We start from the raw sequence: 19,904 nt of genomic DNA on the forward strand, positions 1-19,904 counted from the left end.
ATCTTTTTAGAATCGCCACGGATGTTGGATTAACTCCGATTCAGTGTTGTCAAACTATGATTCTGTTATGTTACGCTTCAACTTTTATTTACGAATTAAGGTTCGGTACGAAGATTATTTCAAAACCGTTTTGACACAGACTGCACGCCACGATATGAGTTACGAATATGAGCGTTTTATTGCGGATTCTTAAAGGTGATATCCAACTCTTCATCGAACGAAAACAAAGATAAACAACATACAGAAATCTTATTATATCTTATACACGAAAAAACTCCGTAGCAACCTCGACATATGTCCTTGACCAAAGATAAATTAGAAAATCGGGGCATACGGGAAATTACTGCGAGCGCTGCCCCGCGCCATTTCATCTATGGTCGTCCATATTGACCTGAGAAGAAATAGTAGTCAATTGAAAGACATAAATAAAACGCACTAGCAATATGTGATAAGTTAAAATCAGAATTTGTATTTAATGAAAAAAATATTTTCTAGTTGTTACTTACGGTTAATTTATCCGCAAGTATTATGTCATTTAAATATAAAATATATTTCCATTCCACATGGGTACAGCGCTTCAGTGTCGTAGTAAACGTGATAGTCGGATAGAGCGGCATGTGTCACGTTCCGGTTTACATTTATGTTTCTTGTTGAATGTAAGCAGTTTAAACATTTATAATATTCTGTGTGAATAACAGTGATTATATTAGGAAGACGTAACATATGGGTTAGTTTGAATTTGTACTGACTGCTGTTTTTCGCTGTAATACCGTTTGGCGCGGTTGAGTGAGTGTGTGTGTATAGTTCATAACTGAACTTCAAATGGTGTCTGTAAATATAGCGAGTTATTTGTAAACAACTAGTGGAAGTTTTATAAGATCTATACATCGTTTTATGTACGATTCTTGTTTTATGTGTTTACATTAGATTTGTGGTATTGGCAAACACTGTGAATTTGTGAAGTTTGTAGTCTTCGGTACATTTCTAAGCCGTATCTTCAATGTAATGAATAGTAATGTAAGCCATTCACTATTTCAGTTATGTGTTCAAAAATATTATGCCTGCTTCTGGGGGAGATCCAGTGAGTACAGCACTTCGCTTGTCCTTAACAAGTGAACGCACTGGAGATCTTGAAAAGCGGTTAGTGGCGTCCTCGGCGAATGTCCTCCTGTCTCATATAGAATATGAGTCGTCGGGCACCTTTAAGTCTTCTATGTTGGATACTTTGAAGGGAAAATATACTGTGCTACGCACTGGTGGGCCCATTTCGAATGGCAGTACTTGTCTGAAATCCTGTAACAAAAAATGTGAGTAATGGAAGTGCAAACTAACCTTAGTATAGTCTTTAAATCTTTCTAGTTGCTTACTATTGTTTTGTTCCTACAGTAAGCGACGAAATGAGGCCTGAGCCAGATGCTGTGCTTCCTACTCCAGAGAGAACTCTGTTCCCAGCGGAAAAAGTGCAGCTGGGATGGCGGGGGACTTTTCCAGTTGGAGCAGGGATGATAAATATGGGGAATACCTGCTACCTGAATTCCACATTACAGGTAAGCTAGTGTAGATTTCCATATGTCTTTCACCGTAGACAATCAGCTCGTTTTGTGCACTATTTTGTAAGGCATGTTCGTCAGTATTTAATTTGTGTTAAGTAAATTTCCAAAAGGACATGTCACAGATCACTTGACCCCGTAATGTTAAAGATGAACTCAAATCTACTTGCACATTTTAAAAATTTACATTATAATAACACTCCAATGGAAGTGGAGTTTGCGTGTCATGCATTTTGCTGTCAGTGCTAGGAAAAGTGTGAACACAAATTTTATAGGAAAGTAGTCAGTAATGTCTTTTTTTTTCTTTTATTCGTATTATTACTATGATTATTTTCTCTTTCATTAACTGACATTTTGCCTTAACTGTACACGATCTTAGAGTAGGAAAGTTACATTGAGAAAACATGCATGATAAGTAAGCTTATTATGTAGGTCATGATGCAGACAGAAGCATTATTCCTACAGAGCTTTTTTCCCTCCTCTGTTATAAACTACATTTCAGTGAAGAGATCATTAGCTTATGCTGTATGATATGGCGTTACTGCTTTATTCACTGTCAAGTTCTCACCCTATGTCAACCTTGCCATACATAGATTTAGAGGAATATTTGGCGTGTCAGCTTCGACGAGTGACATAGGAAACGTGTCAAACATAGTAAACAATACAGTGATTATAACATGATATTGGCAGCTTTTTTTTCAGATGGGCAAGGCTAGAGATCAGTCTGTCACCCCAAAGAGATTTTTTTAAATATCCCATTCATTGGCTTCACAAACTCACAACCAAACTATCACATTCCAATGACAACAAATGAACTAGTGAGAAATGAGTGGAACACCATGACTAGGGCCAGTGTGTGTTTAGTTTTCAGATTCACCAATTTCTTTTTTCAGAAACTGACATCATTGGAACACGAACATATGATCTTCCTCAGCCACGGAAGAGAGTGTGTGCCTGTTCTATGTCAGCTTTTGAAAGCAAGTTGGTGAGTTTGAAACTGTTCAGTTTGTATTGCTAATAAAGTGAGTGGTGATTTCTCTGTTTTAGATTTCTCTGTTAAACATAGTCACAACTTCGTTAACTCTACACAAAGTTTTCATTTTTTTTTTTTTTTTTTTTGTTATTGTAATAATAAAGTAGTGTACTTTTGGCCAAAACTTCTGTATGTGGTGGGTATTATACTAAAATACTTGTCATTTCAGGCACTATTCCATGTTCCCGCTCTAGTCAACTGGTTGCAAAGTGATTCTGGTCATCTTGAAAAATGTTCCATAAGTAAGTTGTTTAAAGTTAATATTTACATTACCAGTTGGTCTATGTTTAGTAATTTTCTTATTTTCATTCTCATTGTAATAGCTAAGGTTGTCGCTCATTTTCTACATTTCTTGTTTGTATTAATAAAAATGGCAGTGTATAGTGGAATATGAGTCATTTAAAACCTGTCAATGTTGCTGCTGTAAGCATGTAGTGAAATGTGCTTCGTGAAATAAGTTTGTATCATAATTTTCTTTTCCTGGTACATGTGATATGTTATATTTCTGACTGTTGAGTTAAGTACATAGTTCCATTCTTCTGCATGTTTCATAAAGTTCTATTGCTTGCAGCCAATTAACAAGCTGACTTAAGTTAATTTTTGAAGCACTGTGCATAAAATATGACATTATCCTGGCTGGATACACAGAAATATGTGAATATATTGGATACATATTGCATGAAAACTTTGAGACATCACGATCATGTTAGGCACTTATCACGAAACCCTTATCTTGACCTATCTATCTCCAGTTAAGAAGGGTTTTTATATATAACATTTAATATCTTAATTAGAAGCACAATATGATTCACAAAAGCAGTCAAGCTTTTAAGGAGTAATTTACTGCACATGACGTGAATGATAACGGGACCTGAAGATGAACATAGGGCATTTCACACCATAAGAGTACATTACCATTGATCTATCACTTGGGAAGTTGTAGTTTCACACCAACAGTGAATGACAGACTTCCCTCAATGTGTATAGGAATTTATTACACTCCACATCCAATGATTTTGGAGTATTTCTGAGGAAATAACAAATATTTGTTTCTTCTAATTATTGTTTTATTACCACCAGCAATAACATGTCATATACCCACATCAGCGTTTTTCTAGGAAGTACTGGTCATAATACAAGGATACCATCATACTCTTAAATCAGGAGAAATTTTGTGGGTCTAACTGAACCCACTGTGAAAACATAGGTGTCCTGTTGTTATGGTCTTAAGCCCGGAGACTGTTTTGACACAACTCTGAATGCTACTCTATCCAGTGCAAACTTTTTCATCTCAAAGTACTTACTGCAACCTACATCCTTCTGAATCTGCTTAGTGTATTCATCTCTTGGTCTCCCTCTACGATTTTTACTCTCCACACTGCTTTCCTATACTGAATTGGCGATCCCTTGATGTCTCAGAACATGTCCTATCAACTGATCTCTTCTTCTAGTCAAGTTGTGCCACAAATTCCTCTTCTCCCCAATTCTGTTAAGTACCTTCTCATTAGTTACGTGATCTGCCCCTCTAATCTTCAGAATTATTTTGTAGCACCACATTACGAAAGCTTCTATTCTCTTCTTGTCTAAAATATTTATCGTCCATGTTTCACTTTTATACATGGCTACACTCCATACAAATACTTTCAGAAGAGACTTCCTGACACTTATATCTATATTTGATATTAACAAATTTCTCTTCTTCAGAAACGCTTTCCTTGCCATAGCCACTCTATATTTTATATCCTTTCTACTTCGACCATCATCAGTTATTTTGCTCCCCAAATAGCAAAACTCATCTACTATGTTAATTGTCACATTTCCTAATCTAATTCCCTCAGCATCACCTGATTTAATTCGACTATATTCCAGTATCCTCGTTTTGCTTTTGTTGATCATCATCTCATGTCCTCCTTTCAAGACATTGTCCATTCCATTCATCTGCTCTTCGAGGTCTTTTGCTGTCCCCGACAGAATTACAATGTCTTCAGCAAACCTCAAAGTTTTTATTTCTTCTCCATGGATTTTAATTCCTACTCCAATTTTTTCTTTTGTTTCCTTTACTGCTTGCTCAATATATAGACTGAATAAAATCGGGGAGAGGCTACAACCCTGTCCGATTCCCTTCCCAACCACTGCTTCCCTTTTATGCCCCACTCATATAACTGCCATCTGGTTTTTGTACAAATAGTAAATAGCCTTTTGCTCCCTGTATTTGACCCTGCCACCTTCAGAATTTGAAAGAGAGTATTCCAATGAACATTATCAAACGCTTTCTGTAAGTGTACAAATGCCAGAAATGTAGGTTTGCCTTCCCTTAATCTATCTTCTGAGATAAGTAATAGGACCAATATTGCCTCACTCGTTACAACATTTCTATGGAATACAAACTGATCTTCCCCGAGGTCGGCTTCTACCTGTTTTACCATATGTCTGTAAAGTATTCATGTTAGGACTTTGCAGTCATGACTTATTAAACTGATAGTTCAGTAATGTTCACACCTGTCAATGTCTGCTTTCCTTGGGATTGGAATTATTATATTCCTCTTGAAGTTTGAGGGTATTTCACACGTCTCATAGATCTTGCTCACCAAGTGGTAGAGTTTTGTCAGGACTGGCTCTCCCAAGGCTATCAGTAGTTCTAATGGAATGTTGGCTAGTCTTGTGGCCTCACACAGTATCATATCTCCCAATTCATCTTCATATACATCCTCTTCCATCTCCTTAATGTTGCCCTCAAGTACATTGCCCTTGTGTAGACCCTCTATATACTTCTTCCACCTTTGTGCTTTCCCTTCTTTGATTAGTACTGGTTTTCCATATGTGCTCATGATATTCAAACAAGTGGTTCTCTTTTCTCCAAAGGTTTCTTTAATTTTCCTGTAGGCAGTATCTATCTTACCTCTAGTGATATATGCCTCTACATCCATACATTTGTCCTCTAGCCATCCCTGCTTAGCCATTTTGCGTTTCCTGTCAGCCACATTTTTGAGACTTTTGTTTTCCTTTTTGTCTGCTTCAGTTACTTCATTTGTATATTATCTCCTTTCATAAATTAAATTCAATATCTCTTCTGTTACCCAAGGACTTCTGCTAGTCCTCGTCTTTTTACACACTTGATCCTCTGCTGCCTTCACTATTTCATCCCTGAAAGCTACACATCCTTCATCTACTGAATTTCTTCCCCCGTTCTTGTCAAATGTTCCCTAATGCTCTCTCTGAAACTCTCCACAATCTCTGTTTTTTAAATCCAGGTCCCATCTTCTTAAATTGCTGCCTTTTTGCAGTTTCTTCAGTTTTGATCTACAGTTCATAACCAATTGCTTGTGGTCAGAATCCACATCGGCCACTGGAAATGTCTTACAATTTAAAACATTGTTCCTAAGTCTCTGTCTTACCATTACATAATCTATCTGAAACCTTCCAGTGTCTCCAGACCTCTTCCACGTATACAACCTTCTTTCATGATTCTTAAACCCAGTGTTAGCTGTGATTAAGTTATGCTCTGTGCAAAATTCTGCCAGGTGTCTTAAGTATCGAAAATGTATTTTCTGGAACATGAGAAACAAAAGTCCACTGTAACTTTCCACACCATATGGCTCTTTCAGTATGTTATTGATGACTAGCTGATTCTTTTATCTCTGCATGTTTTCTCATGAGTCTCTTTCTTGCTGTCAAGTCCTTCGTAGTGGCTTCAGCAGGTCTTCCTGCTCCAACCATTTGTGAACAATCATGATCAAAGCTATTATCATGTTTGTTCCTGGCTGAATGCCTAAAGTATTAATCATTCTTACTCCTACTTTCACACCATCATGAGAATATATTATTTCATCCAGTATTTTCAGAAGTTTCCAACTAACAAAGACAAGTTCTTGATATTCAGTTCCATAGACACCTGTTGAAGCTTTTGTTAGAGTTGTGCATACAGCCATGTAGACACTTACCAAGTAATTTGAAACATGCGAAATGGTTGTATAGTGGCTTCATTGCTTCCATGATGATGGAAGGGAAGAAATGTGGGTATATTCTGTGCGCGTGACTGCACCATTTGCTTGCTTCATAAAGCGTTCCCTTTTCGGCACATTGTATGCTGCATGTTTTGGTTTGTAGGTATTTTAGGGTGGTACACTGACTGTTTTGCTCTGTTCTACGCACACTCCAGCATTTATTATTCTTGCTAACACATAATAGTAGTTAAATTGTTTATTCCACACTACATAAGACAGCCAGGTCATCTTATGCGTTTATCACACATAACTTTCTTCCTACGAAAGTCTTTACTTAGCTTACTTAACCCGGCTGCCATTTGCTTCTGTTAATGTCCTAAACACTCCAACCCTTGTTTTTGTAACATTGCCATATGATCAGTTATGAACTACATGTGTGTGGCCCATACAGTCTGCTAACATAGAAAGCTTGCAGTACCAGATAAATCTTCATGGTGTCCTTGGTGATTGCTGCAGCTGTCAATTTATTGCTATATTACTCTGATTTGTTATTACATTTCTTCACTGTTGCTATTGTGAACATCACAAGCAGAGAAATAAAAACTGAAGTCACGCTCTGCAGATGTACACAATTATATCGTTATTCATGACAAGAGAGATTAAAATTGCATACAGATAAGCTCTGTTACTGGTGATCCCCTTCTTGAAAACCTACGGAAACATTTTGGCCATTTGATGACCATCCAAACTTGAGAAAAACACATTTTTTCTTTTGTTATACATTGTCGTTAAAGTAAAATAGGTGTGGCCTGTTTTTAATCTTTTATTCGATATGCTGCCAATAAGAAACAGTGCAAATGTTATCAAGTGCAATATATTTTTAAAACTGGAAAAATTTCTTATTCTCATATAATGAAGAAGAAAAGTTAATTTTTTTGCCCTGTTGATACCCAGATCCCTCTAAAGATAAAAACAAGAAGAGGGAGTGATATTGTAACTGTGAAATTAAATATTTTGTTTTACTGTTAGTCATGTGCTAAATTATTTTATTTTGTTTAATTTTAGATGGCGGCATTCAAAGCGAATGCATTATTTGTGCCCTCAACAAAACAATGAAAGCGTCTCATAATAAAGGTGCCGGTATCATCAAACCACTTCTGATATACAGTAAACTGAAAAGTGAGTAAAACAGATGTTCAGGACTTGCTTCATTTTGAATTAGTGTGTGCAAAAATGTTGATGAGTTGATCACGTCTTTCAAAACAAGACTCTCTCTCTCTCTCTCTCTCTCTCTCTCTCTCTGTGTGTGTGTGTGTGTGTGTGTGTGTGTGTGTGTGTGTTTGTTTGTGTGTTTGTTTGTTTACTCTGTGGCTAATAAAATTATTGTGTTCTGCAGCAATATGCAAACATATGAATCAAGGTCAGCAAGAAGATGCTCATGAGTTTATGCGTTACCTCATTGAAAGTATGGAGAAGGCATACTTGCTTCGGTATAAGGTTTACAAGTAAGTATCTACATCCATTTAGCATCAGTGTTAGTTTAATGATGAGTTAAGAGCAGTATACAATATCATATACATGAGAGTATGGAAGATGCGCACCTCAATTTTCAAATTTTCAGCAGCTGTATAAACAAGAATCTGCACAAAAATGAAAAAGGAAAGAATATAAATTTGAGATTAATGCAGATCTCTGAAGAAAAAGGAGTTATGTGTTGCATTAATGGAATGATTCAGTTTTACAAGTCTAGCACATCTTTCCAGCAAAAAATAAGGCAATTTGATGACCATTTATAGTTACTCCCCTCACCCCAGCAGAATCTCTGTCTGTCCCACACTCCCTGCCCTTTCTCATATTATCCCCACTGCACTTCCATCATGTTTTCGCCTGGCTGCATTGGTTTCACAGCATTCCTCTACTATTAGTTGGCAGCCCTGCAGCCAGGCGGACGCGCGTGTACGAAGCTCTCACTAAGTTAAGCGATTAATATTGAAATTAGAGCTAATTTAGTTAATATTACATTTTAGACTAATGCATTTACTTCTTATCTAATCTATCTATTGAAGGTTTCGCTTTTCTAAACATAATTACATTGAAAAGGTAGTATTTCGTAAAGGCCGGCAGTCACAAGTTTGTTTACATACTTAGGTGTAAATTTTGTATGTGTTCTGTATAGACTGTAGGTTGTGGTTTCATTGGGGGCGAGTGCAACGGAGAGGAAACGAGGATAGATAATGAGGTTCTTCCATGGCAGTGTAGGTTATGTAGAAAGGACAGAAAAATTGTGGAACAGGAGGCAAAGATTTGTGCCCTTAAGGCTGAATTAGAAATCACAAATTTGGAATTATGTAAGCTAAGGGAGGTAAAGGACTCTGGATGCTGGGAAGAGGTAGCAAGCAAAGGGTGAAAAAGGAAACAATTGATAAAACTTCTGAAATTCAGTTAGCAAATCAGTTTGGGTTGCTATCTGAAGTAGTGGAGGAAGGGCCTCATTAAGATGTAGTTGAATGTAAGTTGAAGCAGAATACTAGCTTAAGAAAAAAGACGGGTCAGGATCAAACCAGAATAGGAAAAGAAAAATGCTGCTTTATAGGTAGCAGTCATGGGAGGGGTGTGGGCTAACAGCTTCAGGAGAAATTAGGGACAGAGTACCAGGTCACAAGTTTTGTGAAACCAAGTGCTAGCCTTAGCCAGGTGACAGAAAACTTAGGTCAGCTATGCAAGGACTTTCAGAAGGAAGATCACGTAATTATAGTTGGGGAACAGGAAACAGCCTGGCTATGAATCCAAGATACAGTATTAGGAGTTATCTGGACAAAATAGGAGCAGAAACTGGGCACATGAATGTGGGCTTTGTGGAGGTCTTTCAGTGCCATGATCAGCCCTGGGTAAACACTGCTGTAAGGCATGTTAACACTGAGCTGAATAGGATGCTCCAGACACCGGCAAAGTCTCACATGAGTGTTGTTCCAGTTGATGCTGTTGGTAGGTGGGGTTACACTACACATGTCCTTGCACCTTAATAGGAAGGGGAAAGATAAGTTAGCTTCTCTATTAGCAGATACTGTAAGGGGGGCCACAGTCACACAAGTTATTTTCTGCTTTTTGGTTATGTTTTACTATCAAACCATGTGTGACAAGTGTGGTGGTTGCCGTAGAAATTTGAGACCAGGCAGGTTAGGTTAAAGCCAAATTCCAGACAGACAACAACCAAGGAAAGTAGAAGAAAAGAAATTGCATGCGCAGCAAATAGGGATAAAGCTAAGAGTGGTATCAACTTACTTCACCAAAATATCAAGGGAATGAAAAATAAAGTAGAGCTGATAATGTATTTAGATGATCTCAAAAATGAGAATGAGATTGATATACTTTGTCCATCTGAGCACCATGAAACTGTGGGGATGGAAAATGCCAGTATAAATAGGTATAATTTAGCATCTTACACTTGTAGATCTAGTATGAATAAAGGAAGAGTTGCCATTTTCATAAACTAAGGGTATAAATACAGAACTGTTGAAGTAAGCAAATTTTGTGTTGATCAACACTTTTGAGGTTTGTGCATGTGAACTTCAGCTAGATAATGTAGTGTTGATATTAGTAACAGTGTACAGGTCTCCACTAGGAGATAGGGAGCTATTCATAAAAAAGTTTGACTCCCTATTATGCTGTCTGTCAGACAAAAAGAAGTAGTTATTAATCTGTGGTGATTTCAGTGTTAACTTTCTAAGCAGTTCTGATAGGAAAAGTGAACTGAAAGTGTTGTTAACAACATATAACTTAGAATCAATGATCAATTTCCCTACACGTACAGCTCAGGACAGTATTACTCTAATAGATAATGTATTTGTACAGCAAGAGGATGTAGAACAAACACACACTTTCCCTGTGGTAAATGGATTATCTGACCATGATGCACAACTGATTAACTTACAAAACCTAACAGGGTGTACACTTCAGAAACCATCAAGTAAAGTGTGAGGGCGCTCAATCCGGTATCTATAGATAGTTTAGGAAATGTAAACTGGGAAGATGTATATAATGAGCCAAATGCTAATGATAAAGGCAGCATATTTTGTGATAAATTTATATCCTTTTTTGTACATTGTTATCCAAAGACAATTGCTAAATGTAACACCACAAACTTTTCAAAGAAACCTTGGATTACTACAGGTGTTAAAGTGTCTTTAGAAAGAAAAAGAAAACTATATGAGACAGCAAGAACTAGTAAAGATCCAGAAGTAGTTTTACACTATAAAAATTATTTTACAATAATAAGAAAAGTTGTAAGGAAATCAAGAAATATATATGTTAGAGAAGAAATTAACAACTCAGCAATAAAATCAAATCAATATGGAATGTTAACAATCACTTCTTAAGTGTAGGAGAAAAAATTGGTGAGAATAGTTCAAGAAAAAGCCAGGCAGTACATGGAAGAGTCAGTTTTGAAAAATTTTAGTCAGATTAAGCTTCATCTAACAACCTCTTGTGAAATAAGGAAAATTATTAAATCTTTGAAAAATAAATGTTCTGTTGGAGTAGATTACATCTCTAACAAGTTATTGAAACAATGTGGAGCAATTACAGCTGATGTTTTGAGTCACATATGTAATGCATCACTGGCTCAGGGTATTTTTCCAAACAGGTTAAGATATGCCATTGTCTGGCCCCTCTCTACAAAAAGGGGGAAACCACAGATGTCAATAATTACTGGCCAATATGCTTGCTTACAGCATTTTCAAAAATCTTTGAGAAAGTAATGTACTCAAGAGTAGTTAGCCATCTCAACAGTAATGGGATACTTAGTAAATCACAGTTTGGATTTCAGAAATGCTGTTCCACTGAGACAGCAATATACAATTTCACTGTCCACATAATAGTGTTTAAATAGTAAAATGTCACCAGTAGGAATATTCTGTGACTTATCCAAAGCATTTGATTGTGTGAACCATGACATTATGTTAGAGAAACTACAATTCTATGGTATAAATGGAACAGCATATGAGTGGTTTAAGTCATATCTACTGAACAGAAGCAAAAAGTCTCTTTATATGCTTCAAGTGATTTAAAGGAGTTTACCACTTCATCTAACTGGAGTGAAATTACATTAGGTGTTCCACAAGGTTCGATCATGGGTCCCCCTCCTGTTCTTGATATATGTGAATGATCTCCCTTCTTATGTGAAACAAGATGCTGAACTGACACTGTTTGCTGATGATACACGCATAATTATTAATTCAGTAAAAGAAAGTCGGATAGAAAATTATACGAATAAGGTCTTTGGAAAAAATTACTAATTGGTTTTCTGCGAATGGGCTTGCTCTGAACTTTGAAAAAACACAATACATCCAATTTTCTGCTGCAAAAAGTATAATTCCTTCAATAAACATAACACATCAAAAGAAGTCAGTAGCCAGGGTAGAGCATGCTAAGTTTTTTGGTGAACATATAGATGAGGATCTTAATTGGAAAATTCATATTTTGGATCTCCTAAAGCGACTAGGCTCAGCAACTTTTGCAGTCAGAATAATTGCCAATTTTGAGGATGTAGAAATTAGTAAGCTAGCATACTTTGCATACTTCCACTCTCTGATGCCATACGGAATAATATTCTGGGGCAACTCAACACTTAGGCAAAAGGTATTCACTGCTCAAATGAAAGTAGTTAAAATAATGTGTGGGGTTCATGGTCGCACATCTTGTAGGCATCTGTTTAAAAGGTTAGGAATTCTTACAACTGCTTCACAGTACATTCACTCAGTAATGAAATTTTTTCTCTACAACATGGACCAGTTTAAAATCAACGACGACATTCATGATTACAATACCAGAAAAAAGAAAGACTTACACTATACTATACTTAACCTATCTTTGGCACAGAAAGGAGTAAAATATGCTGCTATAGAACTTTTTGATAAATTACCAGACGAAATAAAATGTGTGACAGACAGCAGTAATAGTCTCAAAAACAAATTGAAATCATACCTCCTTGACAACTCCTTCTATACCATAGGTGAATTCTTGAATATGAGTAAATAAATCTGGAGATATAATATATGCATTTTGTGCCATTTAAGTGAATGGGATAGATAATACAAATATTTAGATATAACACTATATTGTAAACAAGAAAAGAAAAAAACTTGCTTCCTGTGTGCATTTCTTGTGCATTTGACACGTTCCACATCATAATGGTTTTTCCGTGCTGTTGATCAATGGAACACGTAACTAACTATGAACCATTACCACTTCCATAGCCTGTGAGACGTGATCTTACCTCCATATGTGCATCAAGATTGAGATTTTGTAGCTCATACTTCATTCCAGATAAATTGCAGAGTAAATATACTAATAATGATGCACATTCTTTACCAAGAGTAATGTGTTGTATGTACAAAATTGATAAGTATAATAAAATAATTTAATAATGCCTTGTCATTACATTTGAGACAATCTTAAATATCTCAAGTAATTTTTTCTGCAATCTACTTTGTGCGCATTGCTGATAATACATCCTGTGTGTATAATAATTCCTCCAGTAAGATTGAAGAACTTGCAGTTTATGATATGGTGATTCATATTACCTTTCCTTTCTAAGGAATGTGTGTTGTTTTAGGTTGGACAACTACAGCAAAGAAACAACTCCATTGAATCAAATATTTGGTGGCTACATTCGATCAGAAGGTATAACTTCTTTATATTATATATCCTGTATTTGCATTATTTGTACAGAAATGAAAACATAGGAAACTGATATTATTAGAACGATTGAGTGAGAAGTTATTCTGAGGCAAAGAGCAAAGCAGACAGAAAGTAAACTCCTAATCTGTTTAGTTCCAGTTACGTAGTTGAATTTCCATTCTGAGCTAAACACGACAGGAACATTTGAAAACCTTGTGCTTTATTAGTGCTCGTATAAACTTTGTTCTCTGCTGTTTACGAACAGGAAAATAATTAAAGGAAAATTTAAAATAAAAGAATAATAATAATTGTGAGTAAGAAAGTAATAAGCTTTATGATGCTTTAATTTCGTATGTATGTAAATGTATCATTAAAATGAAACTCAAATGAAACGTAGATAATTTTATGACACTGTACCATTTGCTGTAGAGACAACGTAAGTTGTCAGATTCTCAGAGACAGTAGCTTTTGGGACACTTTGGAAATGAGATTATGACAAGGCGAAATACTTAGCGCCTAACTGATTATAATTCTTTCTCATTCTGAGGATAAACTTCTTATTAAGTTAGCTGTCATATGGATGTTACTACCTCTTTCTCGGTTTACATGATTTTCACCTTTCAGGGATATCAAGAAGGCGTATATTACCAACATAGATATGCTGTAGATCTATTTAAACATCATATGTTTGCATATTAATGAAATTTTTGTAGTTCATAAATCTCCACTGTAGGAATTAAGTTATTCTGCAAAGAGTGATCTGGCAAAAGTAGATAACTGTTTGTCCAGGGGGTATAGGAGAAAGTAGGTAATGGCACATGGGTTGTAGTTGTATTCCTCGACTTAGGTTTATCTGTATATTTCAACAGAAAGCATTCATTACTTCCACACTGTCTTTAAGTGAACAAAGTATGAACTTAAGAAATATCAGACCAGCTTTGTGATTGGATTGAAGACTTACAAGCACATTGTTTTTAACTGGATGAAATTATGAGATGGAAATGTTGGTTTTGTTTTAACCCAAGAAACTGTTGTAGGACAGTATTGTTAACAACAGATATTAATGACCTTGCAGGTAACGATGCATCTCTTTGATGCTGTTGTGTATTGGGAAGTTGCAGCGCCATATAATTAGTGAAATGCCGGAAGATCTGCGGAGCATCAACACTTGTGAATGAAATTTAATTGCAAAGTCTCTGTAAATCTGTGTAATACATTCCTCATTACTAGCCAGAAAGAGTTCCCAAACCACACACACACACACACACACACACACACACACACAAGTTATAAGTATCCAATGCCAGTCAGTAACTGTAAACAGTGACAGTCTCAATCACTAAATAACCAGTGTTTCTTTTTAATTTTTTTTATTTTAAATATCCACAGCCAAAATTTTGTTGAAGGATAAATCATCTTCCATGTTGACCATACTTTTTTGGTTGTTACATGTTTAGGTTTTCACTGTTGTTGGCTTTAACCCAGACTGAAGTGGACATAAGAAATATGCTAAGCACCATAGTGATGTGCTTTTTTTCCTTGGGCCATGTCAGTGTAAAAATAAAACCCAGTATCATCACAAAATGAGAGCAAAATTTCATGCTCACCAGTAACTAAAGAGAAAAAATATTACTGGTAACACATGATGGATTATATAAACCAGCTGAATCACTGAATAGCTATTTCATTTCTTGGGATCGCTTGTTTTATGATCAATATTAAATTGCAGTAAAAGTTCTATTCAACGTGGACAGCTTAACTGTTGTTTTAATACTATACGGTATTTGTGTTTAGTAGTTCTTATGCATATTACTAGTTTTTGTTGTATTATAAATAAATGATAAACTGAACCTTCGTAATATATATCTGTGTCTTTACAGTGACATGCTTGCAGTGCCGTGCAGTTTCCACAACATTCCAGCACTTTCAGGACCTCCTCCTGGATATACGGAGGGCCAGCACGTTGGAGGATGCTCTCTCTGCATATTTTACACACGAGAGGCTGGAGGGTGATGATGCTTATAGATGTGAAAGATGTCATCGGAAGGTACCTGCAAACAAGAAATTTTCTCTTGAGAAACCTCCAATGGTCCTCTGCATACAACTTAAAAGGTAAATACATCTATTATCTGCCGTTTTGTTGTTACTTCAACAAAACTGCAATGAAATGATTGTGTGATATGCATGTGGTCATGATGAGTCTTACAAATCAGTGACCCCTACTTTTCTGATAATGTTGGAAGTTTTGTTACCCAAAGGTAAACACTAATTTGGGCCTTCAAAGAAAATGTTCAGTATTAAAACTGTTCAGATGTGTTCTTAGATTTTGCCGTTTAGCGGGACTACTTTTTTTGTCTTTTTTTCTGAAGTATCGGCATTAGTAATTAGTTAAATATTATAATAAACTGTGGGGATATAGAAGTGCTTAAATTGTATCACATTGTATATCATTGTAAGAGGATCTCCAATGTAGGAAAAGATAGATTGCTACTTAACATAAAGATGACATTTTAAGTTGCAGACACGTATAGTTAAGACACTTACACATAAGCTTTTGGCTGCAGCCTTTGCCAGAAAAGGAAAGAGAAATGTATACCATTCATTCATACAAACATGCATGCCTCACGTACACGTAACCGCCATATACGGCAGCTCAGACCAGAATGTTTCTGTCACATGTAATGGGAGCAGCAGTCTGGGTGGGGGAGTGCTCTCTGGCGGACAGACAGAGACTAAACTGCCAGCAGGCACTGCTTCGGGAGATTGAGGGGCAGGGTGGTGATGGTTGGGGGGGGGGGGGGGGGGCACATGGGCGGGTACTTTGACAGAGGGCGAGATACACAACGAGGGTGGGAGACAAGACGGAGGAGGAGGTGATGGGGCAGAAGGAGTAGGAACTGTTGGTTGGAAGGTGTGGGGCAGTATGCTACCTTAGGTTGAGGCTGGGATAATTATGGGAGCAGGGTCAAAGCTTAGCGGTTGCTGTTCTTCCTAGTGGACAGCTGGTTAGTAGATATACCAATATAAAAAATCTGTTCAATGATTGCAGCAGAGCTGATATGTGACCTGACTGATTTCACAGGTGGCCCGGCCTCTGATAGGGTACGATAAGCATGTGACAAGTCTGGAAGTGTGGAGTGGATGGATTGGGCAGGTCTTGCACTTTGATCTTCCACAGGGCTATGATCCTTGTGGCAAGGGGTTGGGACTGGGAGTGGCATGGGGATGGGCTAAAATGTTGTGGAGGTTGGGTAGGCAACAGAACATCACTTTGGGAGGGTTGGGAAGGATCTTTGGTAGGATGTCCATAATTTCAGTGCATGATGATAGATAATCAAAGCCCTGCTAAAGGATGTGGCTCTCCTTTGTGGCTGGCTCTTGGGGGTATTGGTAGGATTGTTTGTGTGATGGAAAATGGCACGAGAGATCTGTTTGCAGGTTTGTCTGGGGTAGTGCTTGTCTGTGAATGCCTTGGTGAGACCCTCAGCATACTAGGCAAGGCAGTTCTTGTCACAGCAGATATGCCGTTCAGTGTGGCAAAGAACAAAGTAGACCACCCTGTGGCACAACATGTAGCTGAACATAACATGCTTGATTTTAATGGTTGCCTAACTACCCGAGCCATCTTGATGGTCACCTCCACTGCCATTTTTTCCGAACTGTCCAGATGGGAGTCATCCTTAAAACACATTCTCCACTCTTGTAACTATCCTAGCCTCAACGTACAGTAGTGTACTTTCCCTACACTCTCCACCCAAAACTTTCCACACCTCTGTCCTATCACTCTCCTCCCATTTCTTGTCTCCCACCATCTTTGTGTGCCGCCTTCTACCAATATGGCCTCCCATCTTTCCCTCTTCCTCTCCTTTTTTCCCCATCTTTCTGCCCCACAACTTCCTGATGCTGTGCCTGTTGGCAGTCTAATCACTGCACACTCCACCAGACAGCATTCCTCTCCCCCTTCCTGTACACTGCTGTCCCTTCCTCTTACCCACACCCTCCATATTGCTGCTCCTATTCCACGTGACAGTCTTGTCCAAGCTGCTGGAGCTGGTGGTCATGTGTGCTTGCTTGTGTGAATAATAATGTGTGTTTCGCTTTTTCTGAGCAAGGCTATGGCTGGAAGCTTATGTGTAAGTGCCTTTTAATTGTGCCTGTCATCTTTGTGGTAAGTACAATCTATTTTTTTCCTACATTGCTGATATTCCAACCTGGAATTTCCACAGTAAGATCTCAGTATTAACTAAACATTTTACATATGATTTCTCTCTTGGTAACAGATTTACCATTGTGTTTACATGTAAAATAAAGCAGGCTGTATTCCTTAAAATTAAGCTCACTTTTTACGTATGTAATGTGAATTTTCTAATATCAAACATATGTGTTTGAAATTGAATTTTTGTTGCTCTCTTGTAGGTTCAGCATGTTGGGTGCTAAATTGAATAAGCATGTTGAATTTCCTCAGCGGTTGGATCTCACCAGGTACCTCTGTCCACAGTCACAGTACCGTGGAGGACAGCCTTTGACTTACAGATTGACATCACTTGTTCTCCACATGGGCTCATCTGTAAACTGTGGTCACTACACAGCTGTTGCCCAGACATCCACTGGTCACTGGTACCAATTTGATGACAGCTCAGTAAGTGAAACAGTTGCACTGACATTTGTAATGAATAGAATAATTCCCTATCAGTCAGTAACCAACTACATGTAGAACAGACTTAAGTTTACAAGTGGGTAATAGGTAAAAACATATAGACACTAATAAATTGTCCCTGTCTGGTCATCTTTGTCCCTTTACTTTACTAATTCATTTTATTGTATTTTTCAACCTCAGCTCACACAAATAGTAGTTGGTAACTGATTCTGATTTCCTGGAAAATTGTCATATCTGTTTAAAGAGAGAGGAAAATACAGTAAAATACTAGGTAACTAAATTAGAAAACCAAACTAACTGCCATGCACTACTACTGAACTTTAATATGTTACCCATTGTTCTCAAGAAGATGCAGCTGATTGTAATATTATTTGTATTACCTGAGGGTGAAAAATACAATTGAATTTCTTATTGTGGATGGTCACTGTATTCCCCAAAGAACATGCGTAGTCTGTGTAAATATTTCTGAGCCCTTTCTCTGAAAATATTTTAGGAGTAAAGGGGACCACTCACCAAATAGCAGAAGTATTGGCAGCTATTTTTCATTCTGCCTGAACTTTCCTACAGATATAGTATGAGTCTGCAAAACTGTGGCCCAGTATTTTAGATATGTATTTTGTGATGATGCACTATGGCTATATTGGGACAGGTTATAAAACATGTATGCCGTGTCATATTTTAAGTGCATGTTTTCACATCCATGAAAGTAGTAATTTTTCATTATGACATATTTTATTGTTTTAAGATGTATTCTGTTCTCTAGTTTTATTTCATTTCTCCTGTTTTGCTGCGTATCGGAATATAGTCTTGCTGACCAAAACCGGTAGTCGAAGGACCAAAAGTTTTGCCATCATTGGCGGAAATAAATGAAATTCATTCTCCACCTCCTGGATCACTGTTTTAATCTTCAGCCATATATATGGGTGATTATAATTAAACTTTCCCTATTTAACACATTATAACACGAACCTAATTACTGTATGAGTACCAAACTTGGTAGCAATAATGTCCAGAGTATGGGGTGCATGATTTCCATGCATCACAGTGCCACTGTCCAGCTCCCATCGTGGCCACCAGGTGCTGTGATCAGTCATCATGAGCCATAGGCTCACACACTTGACAGTTGCAGTGCACTTCTTGACGTGTCAACATGAGCTTGGACTAAAGGAGCAGGGCATTATTGGTGAAGCTCTCTTATCAAAAACAGTAATGCTGCAGCTGCACTTAGAGAATATTGCCGGCGAAAGTATTACGGAAGTGTCGTCTTTCTCCACGTGTTGTGCGGATCATGATGAAGAAATAGTATGAATCAACTGGAGAACTGGGTGTTGCTCTGAGAAGAGCCTGACAACCAGTTGCACCACAGGCGCACTATTCCTAATCGTCAGGCAGTGCTCATGCTGTGTCACGACAGTTGAACATCTCATGGTCCACTGTACAGAAGGTGCTTTGTGCCATTCTCAAATGGTATCTGTACAAGATCCGTATCGTACAGCAGCTTGCACCACAGGATGCACAGTGATGTGCTGACTTCACTCGCGAGGATTGAAGTTGATGAGGGCTGGCCCTGGACCATTCAATGGACAGACCGACCTCATTTTCCTCTGACGGGTGAGGTGAACACACACAATTGCCGAGTTGGGGTATCTTCACCTCCGATCACTATGCATGAAGTTCCTCTGTATGGTGAATGTGTCACTGTATGGTGTGGCTTAAAGGCTACGTTCATCATTGATCAATTCTGTTTCGAACAGGCTGGCACTGGAGGACCAAAGACGTGCAGTGTGACTGGCCAGCGTTACTGATATATGCTTTGCCAGCAGGTGATACCCACCCTACAGGAGAAAGACAGCAGTTTTCTTGCAAGGTGGGGCTCCACCGCACATCGCTCATAAAGTTGACTTGCTTCTCCAAAACACATTTGAGAACGATCGAATTATCAGCCAATGGTTTCCAAATGATTGGCTGACACGATAACCTGATCTCAGTCTCTATGATTTCTGGTTGTGGGGCAACCTGAAGGGCAGAGTTTACTAGGGGAA

The 19,904-nt window shown here is 37.7% G+C and overlaps 1 protein-coding gene across 3 annotated transcripts in view; it reads left to right on the plus strand.

Annotated features, from left to right (window-relative positions):
- The first annotated feature begins 538 nt into the window (after nt 1-538).
- LOC126473911 (ubiquitin carboxyl-terminal hydrolase 36) overlaps nt 539-19,904 on the plus strand; it is a 37,000-nt gene continuing 17,634 nt past the window's right edge. The window contains exons 1-9 of one of the 3 annotated variants that reach the window (XM_050101257.1): nt 539-656; nt 1,039-1,307; nt 1,387-1,547; nt 2,753-2,825; nt 7,593-7,706; nt 7,924-8,032; nt 13,141-13,208; nt 15,086-15,317; nt 17,622-17,844. In XM_050101257.1, coding sequence (XP_049957214.1) covers nt 1,058-1,307; nt 1,387-1,547; nt 2,753-2,825; nt 7,593-7,706; nt 7,924-8,032; nt 13,141-13,208; nt 15,086-15,317; nt 17,622-17,844 — 1,230 coding nt within the window. In that variant the 5' untranslated portion in view covers nt 539-656; nt 1,039-1,057. Of the gene's footprint in view, nt 728-1,038; nt 1,308-1,386; nt 1,548-2,752; nt 2,826-7,592; nt 7,707-7,923; nt 8,033-13,140; nt 13,209-15,085; nt 15,318-17,621; nt 17,845-19,904 lie in introns of all 3 variants that reach the window. The other 2 variants (XM_050101259.1, XM_050101258.1) reach the window with 2 other exon arrangements.

This window comes from Schistocerca serialis, chromosome 4 (assembly GCF_023864345.2).
Source record: "Schistocerca serialis cubense isolate TAMUIC-IGC-003099 chromosome 4, iqSchSeri2.2, whole genome shotgun sequence".
Taxonomy (NCBI): domain Eukaryota; kingdom Metazoa; phylum Arthropoda; class Insecta; order Orthoptera; family Acrididae; genus Schistocerca; species Schistocerca serialis.